A 19,799-nucleotide genomic window follows, 5' to 3' on the forward strand; every position below is an offset into this window, starting at 1 on the left:
TTATTTTTTATTCCCCTTTTCCCCAATTTTCGTGGTATCCAATCGCTAGTAATTACTATCTTGTCTCAATCGCTACAACTCCGTACGGGCTCGGGAGAGACGAAGGTCGAAAGTCATGCGTCCTCCGAAGCACACCCCAACCAAGCCGCACTGCTTCTTAACACAGCGCGCCTCCAACCCGGAAGCCAGCCGCACCCAATGTGTCGGAGGAAACACCGTGCACCCGCCCCCTCGGTTAGCACGCACTGCGGCCCGGCCCGCCACAGGAGTCGCTGGAGCGCGATGAAGACAAGGATATCCCTCGGCCAAACCCTCCCAACCCGGACGACGCTAAGCCAATTGTGTGTCGCCCCACGGAACCTCCCGGTCGCGGCCGGCTGCGACAGAGCCTGTGCGCGAACCCAGACTCTGGGTGGCAGAACATACTCTATTCTTAATAATGTGAAGGCTTTAGATGCCTCACTATTTCTTACTGATTTACTTGTTTTTTTGTGTTTTTGTTATAATGTTCTGGTGTGTCTGGTGTGCGTGCTATCGGTACTCTGTGATTTTGTTTTATTCCAGGCCAATCCCTTGATTAATCTCTCAAAAGCCAATTAATGCATCAACCCTGCAGATGGAATACTGCACTACAGTCAGGCACGTGCGTGTAAAAAAACAAAAAAACAATGACTTTTTATTTGATTTAGTCTATTCTCTCTCTTGTAACTTCAAATGCAACGAATTGCCTATCGGTTTACAATGAGTACCGCCAGTTGTAGGTTAGTAGCATGTGTTGCATCACGGTCAGGGACAGGGCAGGGGGCGACTGCAGTTTGACTGTTTGTTAGCAGAACAAATTTAAATCAAGTAAAGACTAGCTTGTTTTGACAGCAAAGTCTAGCTAACTAGCTGATCCATCTAGTCTACATCAGCGATTATCAGATACTATATAGACCGCGGTAGTGGTTCTAGCAAGATAATTAACTAACTTCCTTTCATCTTTGAGCTGGCTTAGTCTACAATGTATGATGAGTGAGTGTGTTTTGGTAGAAAAGTAAAGCCTATGTTAAAACAAATCATGGAGAATTTGGCTACAGGAGCAGTAGAAAAATAAAAATGGAATGACGGTCATTTTGGAGGGGGGCGCCCTTTTTCTCACTTTGAGACCACCAAAGATCTGTGCACGGCCCTGCCTAGAGTACAGTACTGGCTTCCACACCTACAACTGCAGCCTTGTAGTCTTCCAAACAGCATCCACAGCAATAGAAGGGGAACTACCGGTCCCTGCTACTTTGTGTGCTGTCCTAGACCAAAAGTTACTCAGCTGCATTCTAAACCTCATACTTTTCTTGCAGGTGCTTTCCACAACAGCCCTGGTTCTCCCACACCATAAAATAAGACACTTTCAGAGGTATCAGAGCACAGAGCTATTGGAATATAGCTTTTCTGGGACATGCTGCTTTTAATTCAAAAGAGATAAACTTACTCACATCAGACATTTTAAAATGGAGTCTATTTCTTCAACCTCAAACCATACTCAAAGAGTGCTGAAAATGGGACACAAGTGYATCTCTAAACCYTCRCCGTTACAAACATTCATCCTCTCCACCATCCTCCTCTTCATCTCCCCTACCTCTGCCATGCCAGGGCCTGACTATGGAGGCCACCCGCGGTTCATCTGYATTCCCGTCCCTGCCGATACCGACCCTGCCTGCTTCCCCTCTGGGGGGCCAGTCATGGGGCCTAGCGGGGCAGGGCACCACGCGCCTCCTGTAGGGCCCCCGARCAATAATGGCTGGTGGGGAATGACAGAGGAGGCTAAAACCACTATTTTACACCTGAGAGAGAGCCTGGTGCAGCAGAAAGAGACCATCCTGGATATGAGAGAGACCATCAGGGAGCTGACCGCCAAGCTCACCCTGTGTGAGGGCTCTGGGCCGGGCATCGGGGCTCACAACGACCACCATGRACCTCCATCTCATCACGGAGGGGCTGTCAGCCATCTGCCTTACGCTGACAAYGGTCACCATGGCAACCAGCAGGGYCACCATGGAAACAACAACCATGCCTTGGATGCAGCCGGACACTACCCTGGGAATGGRGGGCACCGGTYGGAYAGTGGGCATAACAACAGGGGGAAGGATAAACACGCAACACCAGAGGATATGATATCATCAAAATCGCCGGAGGAACTGGGCAGGATGCTGCAGGCCCTTAAAGAGAGAATGGATAACCTGCAGGTGAGAGAGAGTTCCGTTTAGTACAGAAAATCGATAATGGAGATAGGATGGGGTCATGAGGAAAGAGATAAAAGAATGACAGAGGGATGAGAGACAGAGACTAAAATCAGGATTAAGGGATTACTTTAAATTGTTTTGGATAAAAGCATCTGCTAAATGGCAGATTACTATATTATAATGCGAGAAAGAGAGGGAGAGAGAGAAGAAGTGGGGTATAATGTGTTTCCACGTTTCCCTTCCTTGTCTTGTCTCAGGTCAGGTGATGCACATGTCATTGGATTGTTTGGTCAAATAAACAAATCAAGCTGAATAAGAGCTCGGGATAATAACATCTGTTAATCAGTTAATCACATGAAAGTACCACCCTGCCATGCGAGACACCATCTGCCACAGGCAGAAAGAGTTTTCTTGTTTCCTGGCATCAAAATCCTTTATTTGTAAAAACAATCAAGGATCACCATTGTCCCTTTCCTCTGCTACACTGCCAGCCCTGTCTGACTGTCTGGAGCAGAACAGTCTTGGCACAGAGAGAGACTGGCATCCCTGGCATAACCGGTCCTGGCCTGACAGTGAAGTGGCTTTAGGGGTTGGATGATCACCCTGTCTAAGTCAAAATGGGCACACTAGACAAGGTTATTGAGCACTGACGGTTTAAATGGATTCTGCTTGAGTACGCTTGGTAGGGTTTGGTATGGTTGGGTGGGTTTGAGATGAGCAGGGCAGAGCTAGCTGGGCAAGTTTAAGATTGGTAGAGAGAGTTAGGTTAGCTTGGTAGATGGGTAAAATTAGTGTAGCTGGATGGAGCTGGGCAGGGCACATCATTCCTACCTGTTCTCTCTCTCTTGCTTTCTCTCGTAATCCAGGCTTTGTCGTCCAGGTTTGTGGCCTGATTATCAGGCTGTAAGTGGAGATCAKGATAATTGACACTGATCTCAGATCTGTACCCTCTGCTGCCCGTGYCATCTGTCTATCGWCACRGTCCCACAGAGAGACCACAAGTCAACGATGTAGAAACTGTCAAATAGCAATACTTTTCTCACTTATCTCTCAATCTGTTTCTCAATCTCAACCATAATAAAAAAAGAATGTACGTACTGTAGTCAACAGTAAATAAGGGTAGTGTTTGTGTCTYCCTCCCCAGCAGTCACGGAACACCTCCACCAYCTACTCCAGCTCTCTGAAGGAGCTCCTCCAGAGGAAGATCAGTGCTCTGGAGCAGCAGATGCACCACACCGCTGCTGCCCTCAGCAGCAGCCCCAATCCCCATGACGACAGCGATCACCACGATGACGGGCACCATGAAGATCACGACGATGACGGGCATCACGATGACAGTCACCATGACAATCACCATGACAATGACGGGCATCACGACGACAGTCACCATGACGACCACCCCGATGATCACCATGATGATGGGCAACACGACAATGAGGCAGATAGCCATGGTTACCTGCAGAGAACGGGTTTTCGCATACCAGGGCCCAAGGCTGGCCTGCACTCCAACAACAAACTGGACTCTCTACTGAATAACCTGCACCACACAGGTACCAACAGCAGGAAGAAGACCAAGACCCCTGATGCCTTCCAGATCGGCTTCCCCATGAGAACCAACTACATGTACGGGAAGGTGAAGACGACCCTCCTCCACGAGATCTTTGCCCTCACCCTGTGTCTGTGGATAAAGGGGGGTGCAGGCCCCGGGCTGGGGACCCCCTTCTCCTACTCTGTACCAGGACAGGCCAACGAACTGGTGCTGATCGAGTGGGGCAACAACCCCATGGAGCTGCTGGTGGATGATAAGGTGAGACGGGGAGAGAGAGGGTTGAGTAGAGAGTGGCCATGTCTGAATACCCATACTAGTGTATTACAGACCTAAACTGCATACTCATTTCGGTGTTTGGTCTAGTGGAATTTGAGTAAAAATTCCATGTCTTAGGTCAGTTAGGATCAACACTTTATTTTAAGAATGTGAAATGTCAGAATAATAGTAGAGTGACTTATTTCAGCTTTTATTTTTTTCATCACATTCCCAGTGGGTCAGAAGTTTACATTGTTTAACTTGGGTCAAACGTTTCGGGTAGCCTTCCACAAGCTTACCACAATACGTTGGGTGAATTTTGGCCCATTCCTCCTGACAGAGCTGGTGTAACTGAGTCAGGTTGGTAGGCCTCCTTGCTCCCACATGCTTTTTCAGTTCTGCCCACACATTTTCTATAGGGCTTTGTGATGTGTGGCCATCACAAAGTCAGGGCTTTGTGATGGCCACTCCAATACCTTGACTTTGTTGTCCTTAAGCCCCTTTGCCACAACGTTGGAAGTATGCTTGGGGTCATTGTTCATTTGGAAGACCCATTTGTGATCAAGCTTTATCTTCCTGACTGATGTCTTGAGATGTTGCTTCAATAATATATCCACATAATTTCCCTTCCTCATGATGCCATCTATTTTGTGAAGTGCACCAGTCCCTCCTATGCTTCACAGTTGGGATGGTGTTCTTCGGCTTGCAAGCATCCCCCTTTTTCCTCCAAACATAACGATGGTCATTATGGCCAAACATTTATATTTTTGTTTCATCAGACCAGAGGACATTTCTCAAAAAATTACGATCTTTGTCCCCATGTGCAGTTGCAAACCGTAATCTGGCTTTTTTATGGCGGTTTTGGAGCAGTGGCTTCTTCCTTGCTGAGCGGCCTTTCAGGTTATGTCGATATAGGACTTGTTTTACTGTGGATATAGACACGGTTGTACTTGTTTCCTCCAGCATCTTCACAAGGTCCGTTGCTGTTGTTCTGGGATTGATTTGCACTTTTCGCACCAAAGTACGTTCATCTCTAGGAGACATCGGAAATCGTTTTTTATCTATCTGTACAGTATGTATACCTAGAATAACAACACATTGACTCTTCACAGGTGAGGCCCTGTGGCCCTGAGGCCTTCCTGAGCGGTATGACGGCTACGTGGTCCCATGGTGTTTATACTTGCGTACTATTGTTTGTACAGATGAACGTGTTACCTTCAGGCGTTTGGAAATTGCTCCCAAGGATGAACCAGACTTGTGGAGGTCTGCAATTTTTTTTCAGAGGTCTTGGCTGATTTCTTTTGATTTTCCCATGATGTCAAGCAAAGAGGCACTCAGTTTGAAGGTAGGCCTTGAAATACATCCACAGGTACACCTCCAATTGACTCAAATGATGTCAATTAGCCTATCAGAAGCTTCTAAAGCCATGACATCATTTTCTGGAATTTTCCAAGCTGTTTAAGGGCACAGTCAACTTAGTGTATGTAAACCTATGACCCACTGGAATTGTGATACAGTGAATTATAAGTGAAATAATCATCTGTAAACAATTGTTGGAAAAATTCCTTGTGTCATGCACAAAGTAGATGTCCTAACTGACTTGCCAAAACTATAGTTTGTTAACAAGAAATATGTAGAGTGGTTGAAAAACAAATTTTAATGGCTAAACTTCCGATTTCAACTGTATACTTGCGCCATTTGATGAATGGAAATAGACATGTGTTACAAAACACCAAGAAGTGTGCCTATTGAAATTCAGCCATTGCCATTGATTAGGCCTACATTAATTGATGCTTCTTGCTGACAAATTGACCTTTTTTGTAGCCTGAAAAGTCTGGATAAACGGGATGGTCTGGTCATCCTAACACACGGTCAACTTACCAGACTAGGCTACAATGTGTAAGCCTATTACCATGAACTTCAAATAGATCTACCGGTAGACAGTTATGTAGTGTTATTTTTTTTTATTGCCGGTCACAAAAAAATAAAAAGTAATGCTCCCTATACATTCAGTTGCGTTTTCCTTCCAGTAGGCTTACATCACTTCTGGTAGCCTACCCTCTCAGCAGAGGCAATTTTACACATACGAACACACACAGAACAGGTAGCCTACATCCAATATAATACATGAGTTAAATAAATCAAACATGTTTTACACCCTTGTTCATGAGTTAGTCCATAGTTAATTTGTTAATGCTTGGAGTCTTCACAGATCGTGTGACATAAAACACTTCCTTTCTGTCCTTACATTGATGAAATTGATGACAGTGTTATTTATTATTATTAAGCATTTAACAATTGAATTAGAACATTGAACGTTAATCATTTTTCCTCTTCTAACCAAAGAGTCACCTCGTAGGCCTACTGTCATTAACGTATAGCCTACTTGTTGGATGGATTGGATGCACATTGGTGTCTAGCTGGAGACTAGTTGTCTAGTGATATTGTCTACCATCATCAGCTGATCCAGGAAAGAAAACAATTATTGATAGAAATAATAAAGCGAAATAAATGTTCTACTACTTTTGGCCACGGATGGCACAGAGAAACCGAGGTAAAGACAGTTTCAAGTTGGATATTCAACGGATATTCGCGCTTTCAAACCTCAATAGCTTTCAAACCACTTGAGCCACAAACTCCAAATAAGTATCATGATGTTGGAAAAACTGCGCACAACATTGCACATGTCTTTTTTTCACGATTTGGATATTAATTCGCTTTCCAAAGCTCATAAACGTGGAGATGTGAGCAGCATTTTGTATTCCTAGTTGAATTAGTTAGGGAGCGTAAACAAAGTACAAACTTTTTTCAGAATCTACATTCAGTGGCCCTACACATTCCACACCCTTTAGTTTGTCCATTTTCATCTTGCTCGATTTTACATAAATATCTCAAACTTTCTAATTTCAATAACTCCTTAGTTATGTGAGCTACTGGACTCAACCAAGGTTCATAATGTCCACTGACTACCCTTCTATATTGCACACCCTTTGGTTTGTCCATTTTCATCTCATATGTTTTTACATACATTTTTCTAATTTCAATAGCTCCTTGTTCATGTGACCTACTGGAATCAAACAAGGTTCAGAATGTCCACTGACTACCCTTCTATTTTGCACACACTTTGGTTTGTCCGTTTTCATCTCGCACGTTTTTACATTAATTTAGTAAACTTTTGAATTTCAATAGCTCCTTGGTCATGTGACCTACTGACCTCAAACAAGGTTCCGAATGTACACTCGGTGAGCCTACACATTGCACACCCTTTAGTTTGTAATTTTCATCTCACAAGATTTTGCATACATTTTTCCAACTTTCTAATTTGTGACCTACTGACCTCAAACTACTTTCAGAATGTCCACGGACTGGCGGGGACGGGCGCCGCAAGGCGTCCAGTGTGGTAACGAACATCGATCCAGGAGAAGCTGGCGGGAGCCCCGGGGAGAGTTCTCTTTTCTTTGTGAAGGGCAAGGCGCCCTGGAATGGGATCGACCCAAGAGATGGGCCCAAGCCCTGGAAAGCGTTGCGGTTCTGGCAGTGTCCGGTGAGCTCTCGCTGGCCCTTGAAAATCCGGGGGAGAGAGTGTAAATCTCGTGCAGGGCCGTACCCATATCCGCAGCAGGTCTCCAAGGTGAACATCCTCTGGCATGTTAAAACAATGTAGGTAAGGGAAGTCGGCAAGTCAGATCCGTAACTTCGGGATAAGGGCTGGGTCGGTCGGGCTGGGGTGCGAAGTGGGGCTCAAGCCCCGGCTGGGGGAGAAGTCGCTCTGTCGCCCTCCTCTCGCCACCGTTGGAAGTTCGTTATGCGGCCCATCTCGCGGTCTCTCGTGCGTGGTCTCGCAAGGGGCTGCGTGCGGGGCTTCATCGGGTGGTGGGGATTGAGTCCGGCTGTTGGTGGCGGCGACTCTGGACGCGTCCTGGGCCCTTCTCGCGGATCTCCCCAGCTACGGCGCTCGCTGGCCCTGTTCGCGCTTGCTCTCCGGCGGGTCGTATAGGCCAGCGCCTAGCAGCTGACTTAGAACTGATGCGGACCAGGGGAATCCGACTGTTTCATTAAAACAAAGCATTGTGAAGGCCCGAGGTGGGTGTTGACGTGATGTGATTTCTGCCCAGTGCTCTGAATGTCAAAGTGAAGAAATTCAATGAAGCGCGAGTAAACGGCGGGAGTAACAATGACTCTCTTAAAGAGTCCTTAGGTATGTAAGGGAGATAACGAGGTAGCCTTCTAGCAGGGCTCTTCCAATCCCTCCCTGTATGTCACCTGTTTTCAGGTGTCGCTAACGATGCAAACCAAACGGGAGTTACCTCGGTACTAGTCCGTACACAAAGAGAGTCCTGCAGATGGTGATGGCTGTTGATCATTAACGGAAGGCGGTAGTCGGTCCTGGAATATGAGGCTTTCGGTCAAGCATGAAAATGTGAGGGCGGTAACACCAGACTCAATGATTTGTTGCGGGACTCTTGTAAACAAATTCTGACCTTGACAGGAAGCCAATCAGAGAATGATGGCTCGAACGCATCCCTGGCTTTGGCTGGGAGGGGGGAGTTAAGTCCTGGGAGATGGCTGATGAAAGTGTACTACTCGCATCAGTCTGATCACAGAGCGGCTATGGTGAAACATTTAAACACACGTCCCCCGTATACTTAGCAAACTGTAAACCGCAAAGGTTTGAATCGAACGCTGGCTTCGGCTGGATCCGCTAACAGTGGAACACTAAATGGAGATGGAATGTGCTTAGCGGTTATGGACACTGCTAGGTCACACTAAACTCGAAGCGGAGACTAAACCCATTGCCCCTGTAGTGATCGGGCATTGCATGTGTCTGGATCTTGCCCTATGAAGTTGGGAGAGGTATCTCCAGCTTGTCTGCTTGATTTGCTGCAGACCCATAAAATGGACAGAAAAAGCCTAGGTTCCCACTGGGCACGGATCACTGAATGTCAATTTGATGAAATTCAAAGGAGTATACCCACCTGTCGCGGGCGCACTCAATTCACCCAAGCACATGAAGCTACCATCTGTGGGATTATGACTGAACGTCTCTAAATCAGAATCCCCCTAAACGTAACGATACCGTAGCACCACAGATCTTAGGATGGCCCAGGATTGCCTGCCACTTTTGGCAGGTGAGTAGAGCCGTTCGTGACGGGGTTGGAGTGCGGCCGGATGAGTTGCCACCCCTCTTCTGATGCGCACCGCATTTTGTGGGGAACCTGGTGCTAAATCACTCGTAGACAACCTGATTCTGGGTCAGGGTTTCGTACGTAGTAGAGCAGCTCACTCGCTGCGATCTATTGAAAGTCAGCCCTCGATCCAAGCTTTTGTCGGGGACGGAAGGCGTCTTCCTCCACCATACTCCTTCTTTACTTACAGGTTACCAGGTGCACTCAGAAGGGCCAGGGGCCAGAGGCCAGAGGCCAGACAGAGTGTGAGAGAGCCTAGGCAGGCAGGTAGAAGGTTAGAAGGTCAGGTTGGGTCTCGCTGTGGAAGTCAAAGGGTCACCAGGTGCACGAGGAGGCCTCCATCAAGGCGGGGGGCACTCAGAGTCCGAGCAGGGGCGGCTGGACTCGAGGGCCATGGAGGTTGGATTGGGGACTTAGTCTCCGAGTGGAAAAAAGCGGGCGGGTCACCAGGTGCACAGAGCATGTTCCGGGTTACCAGGTGCACTGAGCCTATTTCAGGTTACCAGGTGCACATGGTCCCTGACAGCGGGAATATAGACGTCTTAGTGTCCGGGGTGGGGTGCTTAAGTGTGGGTGTCCCGGTTCGCCTGGTGGGCAAGGTTATGGAGATGGCTGAGCCCCGGCCGGGACGCGGTGATGGGTGATGCCCAGTGAGAGGGGTGTTGACCGGGTAGGGAGAGTAGGTATGGAGGCCTGGAGGTCTGTGGTTCCAGGGAGTAAGCTATACACTCTCAGACCCAGGGAGAGGGCCATCAGGCGGGCAGGGAGTGTAGGTCTAGAAGCCTGGAGTCAGAGGTCACCAGGTCAATGGGGGCCTGCCTGGAGGTCAGGAAGGCCCCAGGGAGAAGGACCAAGTGAATAGATGTGAGTGACACTGTCCTTCTGGGGAGCAGAGCAGGCAATTAATGTAAAATCGTGTGAGATGAAAATGGACAAACGAAAGGGTGTGCCATGTATAAGTCTAGTCAGTGGATATTCTGAAAGTAGTTTGAGGGTTGTAGGTCACATGGCCAAGGAGCTATTGAAATTAGAAAGTTTGAAACATTCATGTCAAATCACCTGAGATGAAAAGTGACCAACTAAAGAGTGTGCAATATAGAAGGGTAGTCAGTAGACATTCTGAACCTTGGTTGGGGACAGTAGGTCACATGACCAAGGAGCTATTGATAATTCAAAAGTTTACAAAATGTATCTAAAAATGTGTGAGATGAAAATGGACAAACCAACGGGTGTGCAAAATAGAAGGGTAGTCAGTGGACATTCTGAACCTTGTTTGAGTCCAGTAGGTCACATCATCAAGGAGCTATTGATATTTTAAATGTAAAAAAAATCATGTAAAATTGAGTGAGATGAAAATGGACAAACTAAAGGGTGTGCAATGTGTAGGCCCACTGAGTGTACATTCCGAACCTTGTTTGAATTCAGTAAGTCACATGACCTAGGAGCTATTGAAATTAGAAACATTGAAAAACATTAAAAATTAATGTAAAATCGTGTGAGATTAAAATGGACAAACGAAAGCTAGTGCTACATTTAAGGCTACTCAGTGGATATTCTGACAGCAGTTTGAGGGTTGTATGTCACATGACCAAGGAGCTATTGACATTTGAAAGTTTGAAAAATGTATGTAAAATTGTTTGACATGAAAATGGACAAACAAAAGGGTGTGCAATATATTAGGCTTGTCAGTTGATATTCTGACAGCAGTTTGAGGGTTATAGGTCACATGACCAGAGAGCTATTGAAATTCAAAACAATGAAAAAAAGAACAATTAATTTAAAATCACCTGAGATGAAAATGGATGAACTAACGGATGTGCAATATATAAGGCTAGTGACTGGATGTTCTGAAAGTAGTTTGAGGGTTGTAGGTCACATGACCAAGGAGCTATTGAAATTAGAAACGTTGAAAAACATTGAAAATATGTAAAATTGTGTGAGATGAAAATGGACAAACAAAAGGTTGTGCTACATATAAGGCTATTCGGTGGATATTCTGAAAGTAGTTTGAGGGTTGTAGGTCATAAGACTAAGAGAAGCTATTGAAATTTGAATCTTTAAAATATTCTCGTGAAATCTCATGAGATGCAAATGGACAAACAAAAGGGTGTGCAATGTGTAGGCCCACTGAGTGTACATTATAAACCTTGTTTGAGGTTAAAATAAAGAAATAATTTAAAATAGTGTAAGATGTAAACCGACAAAAAAAAGTGTGTGCAATGTGTCTATGCTATGGAGTTAGCTACAACCCATTTTGAAAGTTTTAGGAGAAATGGTTAAAGAGCTATTGAAATTTGAAAAATTTGATTTGTCACTATGTTGATGGTCCCTAACTGCTGTTGGTGGACGTAAGGAAAACGACAGGCGAATATCTGTCGAATATCCAAAAAGAATGAATGAGCGCTCTAAACAGCTGACTGACAAACGCAAACAATGATAAATTAACGGATAAATCTAATGATTGGAATAAAGGCATTTTTTTTTATCAAGGATGCATGGCAAACAAATGGCGAAAATTAGGAAGTACAAAGGGAAATCTATGCGTAAAGGAACTCACCTTAGGCCGAAAGTCAGCACTACTGAGTGACAGTGCTGCCACATATAAATAAATTGTTTAAACCATGACAGAGAGATGGGGGTATTTGTTTAATTTGGAAACATTTATTTACATATTTACCATTGTAAAACATATTTACCACTACATTTTAAACAAACAGGAGAGTAGTTAATTTGCATAATTTAGAGACCCCCCCCAGTAATTCACAACCTTGGTCTCAGCCCTCATGAAAAAATACTACGGAGTTACTACTCAGCAATACTACACAAGATCTACACAACCCTACTGGTTTTACTATTTGATTGCTATTGAGATGTGTAGTAAACCAGTAGTGATTTATGTAGTCATTTAAATAGTAAATGAGTGACAAATTGGGACCTTTCATAACTGGTGAACAATGCATATTTCCTATTTTAATCACTACATATTTTTCCCTTAATGACTACTGTGTAACACAATTCCTACATGTTCACTACTGAATTACTACACAAAGCCTACTGCTGTATGCCTACTCAATCCCTATTGAATTACTACACAAAGACTACTGCTGTATGCCTACTCAATCCCTATTGAATACTACAGCCAAGCCTACTGCTGTATGCCTCCCAATCCCTATTGAAGTAACTTACACAAAGCCCTACGTGCTGTATGCCTACTCAATCACTATTGAATTACTACACACAAGCCTCTACTGCTGTATGCCTACTCAATCCCTATTGAATTACATACACAAGCCTACTGCTGTGCCTACTCAATCCCTATTGAATTACTACACAAAACCTTACTGCTGACTTCGCTTCCTCCACCCTATGAATTACTACACAAAGCCTACTGCTGTATGCCTACTCAATCCCTATTGAATTTACTACACAAAGCCTACTGCTGTATGCCTACTCAATCCCTATTGAATTACTACACAAAGCCTACTGCTGTATGCCTACTCAATCCCTATTGAATTACTACACAAAGCCTACTGCTGTATGCCTCTCCATCCCTATTGAATACTACAACAACTACTGCGTAGCCTACTCATCCCTATTGATTACTACACAAAAGACTACTGCTGTATGCCTACTCAATCCTATTGAATTACTACACAAAGCCTACTGCTGTATGCCTCTCCATCCCTATTGAATTACTACACAAAGCCTACTGCTGTATGCCTACTCACATCCCTATTGAATTACTACACAAAGCCTACTGCTGTATGCCTCCTCCAATCCCTATTGAATTACTACACAAAAGCCTTACTGCTGGTATGCCTACTCAATCCTAACTTGAATACTACACAAAGCCTACTGCTGTATGCCTACTCAATCCCTATTGAATTACTACACAAAGCCTACTGCTGTATGCCTACTCAATCCCTATTGAATTTCTACTGCCATTTGTGCGTGTAGTTTCACTACTGATCACTACTGAATTGCTCCTGATCCTTTTTCATTTCTTAAAAAGTTATATAAACAGCTAAACAACGACATGAAAGTATTCATAAAACTTAAAGGAACTGGTGCCAGCATAAGGGCTAACTATGAAAGACAGGACGACGAAGGTTGGAAGAGGATTTACATTCAGGATTGGCAAAAACAGTAGCTAGCTAACAACAGCCAACTACTTCCTGTCTTGTCTTTTGTGGTCACGAAAAGCCGGTGTTGTCTGGCTGTAGTGTTGTGACCACTTATTTACTACCAACATCAAGTAGTAAAAACTCTACTTGATTACTATTGACAAGCCTGTTTAGTAAAGCTGTAGTGTTTTAACTACTTATTTACTACCAACATCAAGTCATCAAGTAGTACAAATTTTTACCTGTTTACTACTGGAAACACACAAGTGTGCTGTCAACTTGGTGGTACTCAATCCCTACTCTCCTCCCTTCCCCCCAGGCAGTGACTCTGCCCCTTTCTATCAGTGATGGGAAGTGGCACCATGTGTGTGTGACGTGGTCGACGAGGGACGGTGAGTGGGAGGCGTACCAGGACGGGGTGAAGAGGGGCTCTGGGGAGAACCTGTCCGCATGGCATCCCATCAAACCTGGAGGGGTCTTCATCCTCGGACAGGAACAGGTCATCTTCAAATTCTTTCAGTTGGTTGTTGAGTGTCTACAAAAAGCTTCTGCATTACACAAGACAAGAAAAGTGCACACTAAGCATTTTCCCTGCGACCTCACTCATTAACCCCCAACAACAAACTGCTCCCCGGGCGCCTATGCAGTGGATGTCAATTGAGTCAGCCCACCGTGCAACTGACTAGGTATCCCCTTTCCCTTCCTTCCTTCCCTCCTCAGCCCATAATTTCACCTATTATTGACTGAGTCCCTTATCCTAGTATAGCCTCCCTTTATGTATCACGCCACGGCTGTCTAGAATGCTATGTTTACACAGTCACACAATTCTGATCTTTTTTTTACCACTAATTGGTCTTTTCAGCTATTGACAATAATTGGGCAAAAGATCAGAATTGGGCCACCAGTGTAAACGCAGCCCAAGCAGAGGGACTGTTGTGCGTGGCCCTTAACCAACCACAAAAGCAGTCACTTCACTAGCATGGACTTTCTCTCAGAAACAGTGGTCGTGGTTGGGGTTACGGTCAGAGTCATTACTGTGTAATCCTCTGACCTCTGACCGTGTCTCATTTAGAGCAGCAACCTGCAGCAGCAGGTTTTGTCATATAATGAATGCTGACTACCACCTACTACTACACACCATACATACAACGCACAGGAGGTTGGGGAGGACAGGCTCATGGTAATGGCTGGAGTGGAATTGGTAGAATGGTATCAAAAACATCAAACACAAGGTTTTCATTCGATGATATTCCATTAGCTCTGTTCCGGACATTATTATGAGCCGTCCTTCCCTCAGCTAGCCACAAACAAACCCCATTATTTAGTTTAAATGCATGTATGGCTCCTTTCTTAAGTCCAAATCCTAACTTTAGAATGAGCCTAACATGACCTTGTCTCTCTCCTCCAGGACACTCTGGGAGGTCGTTTCGACGCCACGCAGGCGTTTATGGGGGACATCTCTGACCTCCAGATGTGGGCTAATGTCCTCACAGCCCATGACATCTACAGCCTGGCCTCCTGCAACAGCCACCTCAGCGGGGACGTCATCACCTGGTCCGAGAACGTGGTGGAGCTCCACGGAGGGGTCACCAAGTACCCCTTTGACCCCTGTCACTAAGGGCAACCAACTATTATGACATTACCAATGGATCCATATCACACACATACTTAAAAGTGCTCCTATCGAAGAAGGATTTTTTCCCGATCCAGAGTGACTATGAGATCACACGGGATAGAGGATCCACTCCACTTAATATTACCACCTGACTAAAACTATGCCTTCCTTTTATTCTGAAAGACTGAAGACCTCCATTCCCAGAGACTGTGTTATGACTATTATGGAATTCAAATGTTTTGATAATGAAATGGACTATATATACAGTGCCTTCAGAAAGTATTCATACCCCTGGACTTATTCCACATTTTGTTGTGTTTCAGCCTGAATTCAAAATGTATTAAATTATAACAAATGTTCACCCATCTACACATAATACCTCATAATGACAAAGTGAAAACATGTTTTTAGAAATGTTTGCAAATGTATTGAAAATAAAATACAGAAATAACCATTTACACAAGTGTTCACACCCCTGAGTTAATTCTTTGTAGAAGCAACTTTGGCAGCGATTACAGCTATGAGTCTTTATGGGTAAGTCTCTAAGAGCTTTCCAGACCTGGATTGTGCAATATTTTACAATTCTTCAAGCTCTGTCAAATTGGTTGTTGATTATAGACAACCATTTTCAGGTTTTACCATAGATTTTCAAGTAGAGTTAAGTCAAAACCATAACTTGACCACTCAGGAACATTCACATCTGCTTGATAAGCAACTCCAGTGTAGATTTGGTCTTGTGTTTTAGGTTATTGTCCTGCTGAAATGTGAATTAATCTCTCAGTGTCTGTTGGAAAGCAGACTGAAACAAGTTTTCCTCTAGGATTTTGCCTGTGCTTAGATCTATTCCATTTATTTTTAATACTGAAAAACTCCCCAGTCCTAAATGATTACAAGCATACCCATAACATATTGCAGCCACCACTATGCTTGAACATATGGAGAGTGGTACTCTGTAATGTGCTGTATTGGATTTGCTCCAAACATAACACTTTGTATTCAGGACAACAAGTTAATTGCTTTGCCACATTTTTTTGCAGTATTACTTTAGTGCCTTGTTCCAAAGAGGATTCATGTTTTGGAATATTTTTATTCTATACAGGCTTCCTTCTTTTCACTCTGTCAATTAGATTTGCATTGTGGTGTAACTACAATGTTGTTGATCCATCCTCAATTTTCTCCTGTCACAGCCAAATTCACTGCTTGACTGGGAGGGACCTTACAGATAATTGTATGTGTCGGGAACAGAGATGAGGTAGTCATAAAAAAAATAATGTTAAACATTAATATTGCACACAATAAAGTCCATGCAACTTATGTGACTTTTTAAGCAAAATTGTACTCCTGAACTTATTTTAACTTGCCATAACAAAGGTTTTGACTATTTATTGACTTAAGACATTTCAGATTTTCCTTTTTTATTAATTTGACATTATTGGGTATTGTGTGTAGGCCAGTGACAAAAAATCTAAATGTAATCAATGTTTTATTCAGGCTGTAACACAACAAATGTAGAATAAGTCAAGTGGTGTGAATACTTTCTGAAGGCACTGTATATGTATCTATTTTTCTAGCTTCTATTTGACCCTTTATTAGTGTTACTAAAATGTTACTGCTGTTTTAATGTCACAACAAGGATAATATGACATATTGTCATATAGTTGATAAAGATCAATAGATATTGTTGTTATGGTACACATCCTTATAGTGGGACGGTATAATTGACTTTGAAAGTGGTTACATAAGTAGGAGAGAGTGAGGTTGACCAATGGATTCTCTTTGAAAGAAGATTCCTTGAAACATACAGCTACTATACCAAAGAAACCAAAGACAAGTTAGACTAATTCTTTTGTTTAGTCTTTTTATTTTTTCCCCTGTTTTCCTGTGATATAAGTACATTAAGTACATTTTCTTAAAGCCAGAGTCCTTAGTTGTTACATCCATTTTTGGACTTATAAATTAATGATATATACCCATTGATTCTTGAAGAATATAACTTAGAAATGAATCACGAGCTTAGTTCAAATGTCATACCATATCAGAACCCAAAATATAAGCTTGTTTTACTCCAATATTTGTAAACAATGTAAATGTAAACGAACACTGTATAGCCTCCAAACATGGTTAAAACTGATCATGTTGATATCATGGGTGGTCAGTCTTTGCATCCACAGCTCTGTCTATGAATTTAAGAGTGGTTACATTTCTCCAGGCCCATATCTCAGCTTTATACCAAAACAGAGGTGGGGTGACCTCTTTGTTATTGTTTCAATTCAGGATTCTAGCTTTGTGTTATTGTTTTGATTTCAGAAAAATGTTTCAATGATTTACCTGAGACATGAATTCCCAGCAAAGAAATGTGCTTTATGAGTCTTTATATGTATACTGAACAAAAATATAAATGCAACATGCAACAATTTCAAAGATTTTACTGAGTTACAGTGTATATAAGGAAATCAGTCAATTGAAAGAAATTCATTACGCCCTAATCTATGGATTTCACATGACTGAGCAGGGGCGCAGCCATGGGTGGGCCTAGGAGGGCATAGGCCCACCCACTTGGGAGTCAGGTCCACCCACTGGGGAGCCAAGCACAGCCAATCAGAATTAGTTTTCCCCCACAAAAGGGCTTTATTACAGACAGAAATACTCCTCAGCCCTCATCGGCTTATGGTAGAGAAACTAACATTCAATTATCTGGCAACAGCTCTGTTGGACATTCCTGCAGTCAGCATGCCAATTGCATGCTCCCTCAAAATTTGAGACATCTGTGGCATTGTGTTGTGACAAAACTGTAAATTTTAGAGTGGCCTTATTTTGTCCCCAGCACAAGGTGCACCTGTGTAATGCTCATGCTGTTTAATCATCTTCTTGATATGCCACACCTGTCAGGTGGATGGATTATCTTGGCAAAGGAGAAATGCTCACTAACAGTGATGTAAAAAAATGTGTGTACAAAATTTGAGAGAAATAAGCTTTTTGTGCGTATGGAACATTTCTGGGATCTTTTATTTCAGCTCATGAAACATGGGACCAACACTTTACATGTTGAGTTCATATTTTTGTTCAGTATACATACAACACATTTTAAAGCTTGATTTAATGTATTATGAGTTAAAATGTAAGGGAGTTACCCCACATTTCTCTTTACCTCTCTTTTTAATGTAGGAGTCAAGTTTCACCCCTAGACCAAGAATCAGACAAGCAACAGATTTACGATTTTATTTACAATGCACTTTGTATTTAGCAGGTAAGAACGTTCCATTGAAATTGAGTTCTTGTTATTTAGTGATATTGAACAGAAGTGTGTGTTCATTTGTACTACTTTATTTGTCAATGTATGTACCTTTTTTATTTGAAATCGTGTTGTTGTTTGATGGCCAAATTTATAAAACATTTCTCAAATTCCTTTTTTATTCAAATGTTATATTAGGCTAATATAACATTTGCTGTAATAGCATTGTGGCTTTGGAAATGTTTGATCTGGCTGTGTTTCTATCAGTAGACGTTGTCTGTGAATACTGCACACATATCAGAAACGATTTGATACTATTTGTAAATAAAAACCTTGATGTTTCTGTTTGAATGTTTATTTACTAATCAATTTATGTTCTTGAATCCCATTCTGACCTCAGACTGCACCTGATGTCTTGTTTGACCTGTCTGCTTTCCTCACTGCTGATAGCCTGCTACTAACACCCATCACACACAAACAATCTCTCAGCAACCCAATGTGGCCACACTACAGTACCCAAAGGTCACCACATCAGGGCAGGCAGCACTAGAGATGGGGTGGCCTATACCAGTGGAGGGCTGCTGAGGGGAGGATGGCTCATAATAATGGCTGGAACGGAGCGAATGGAATGGTATCAAACTATGTGTTTGATGTGTTTGATACTAGTCTACTCATGCCGCTCCAGCCATTACAACAAGTCCGTCCTCCCAAATTAAGGTGCCACCAATCTCCTGTGACCTATACAGTGGAGATTTGCTTGATTGACCCCATTTTACCTTGTTATCCATGATGGTATGCACGCACTCACAGCTCAGGTGTGAACTTAGACCACACATTTAAGCCTGAAGATCTTGCTCCACGTAATGCAGGTGTCAAACTCATTCCATGGAGGGCCTAATGTCTGCGGGTTTTTGTTTTTTCCTTTCAATTAAGTCTTAGACAACAGGGTGAGGGGAAGTTCCTTACTAATTAGTGACCTTAATTCATCAATCAAGTACAAGAGAGGAGTGAAAACCCGCAGACACTTGGCCCTCCGTGGAATGATTTTGACATGTGCCCTAATGTCTCTTCCTGCCCTTCCTTGTTGGAACATGCAATCTCCTTTGAGTACCAGCATCACTCAGGAGATAGGCCAGACTGTCCCAGTCACTGATTCCTAAACGGTGGGTCAAGACCCAATTGGGCCATGGCCAGCTTGTCATGGGTCATGGCTGGATTAGGTCTGGGTTGTAGGGTTGTCTATATTTGGTGGGTCACACCATAGATTTAGATCAACCTCGCATCATTGAATCTGTCCCATTACGTCTGTGAGAGCATGGACAGCGCCAATGAAGCCATCTCCATTTTGAAGCAGTCCATTTTCTTCTGCGAATTGGCAAACAAACTGAGTGTCCACACTGCCACCTGTACTGTGTTGTTAAAACAGATATAAAGCCAAGGTTGTCAATTCACTGTCACCTGCAGTTATGGAATGCTTGCTCGCAAGTATAATTAATTGGCTGATCCCACCTGATTACCCAGATGGAATCATGTGATCCTTCCTTAACCCATAGAAAGTCCCACCCAGTTGACTACGTCAAAATGGTGCCACCCATGCTAAAACGACCTTCAGGGCCCTA

General features: G+C 43.4%; 1 protein-coding gene across 2 annotated transcripts in view; it reads left to right on the plus strand.

The window, feature by feature from the left end:
* The window catches only part of LOC112073210 (neuronal pentraxin-1-like), a 32,394-nt gene extending 13,871 nt beyond the window's left edge, over nucleotides 1-18,523 (plus strand). The window contains exons 2-5 of one of the 2 annotated variants that reach the window (XM_024140542.2): nucleotides 1,338-2,222; nucleotides 3,364-4,026; nucleotides 13,653-13,832; nucleotides 14,742-18,523. In XM_024140542.2, the coding sequence (XP_023996310.1) occupies nucleotides 1,488-2,222; nucleotides 3,364-4,026; nucleotides 13,653-13,832; nucleotides 14,742-14,951 (1,788 nt within the window). In that variant the 5' untranslated portion in view covers nucleotides 1,338-1,487 and the 3' untranslated portion in view covers nucleotides 14,952-18,523. The remainder of the gene's footprint in view (nucleotides 1-1,337; nucleotides 2,223-3,363; nucleotides 4,027-13,652; nucleotides 13,833-14,741) is intronic. The other variant, XM_024140543.2, reaches the window with a different exon arrangement.
* The last annotated feature ends 1,276 nt before the right edge of the window (nucleotides 18,524-19,799 follow it).

This window comes from Salvelinus sp. IW2-2015, unplaced genomic scaffold (genome assembly GCF_002910315.2).
Source record: "Salvelinus sp. IW2-2015 unplaced genomic scaffold, ASM291031v2 Un_scaffold2187, whole genome shotgun sequence".
Classification (NCBI taxonomy): Eukaryota; Metazoa; Chordata; class Actinopteri; order Salmoniformes; family Salmonidae; genus Salvelinus; species Salvelinus sp. IW2-2015.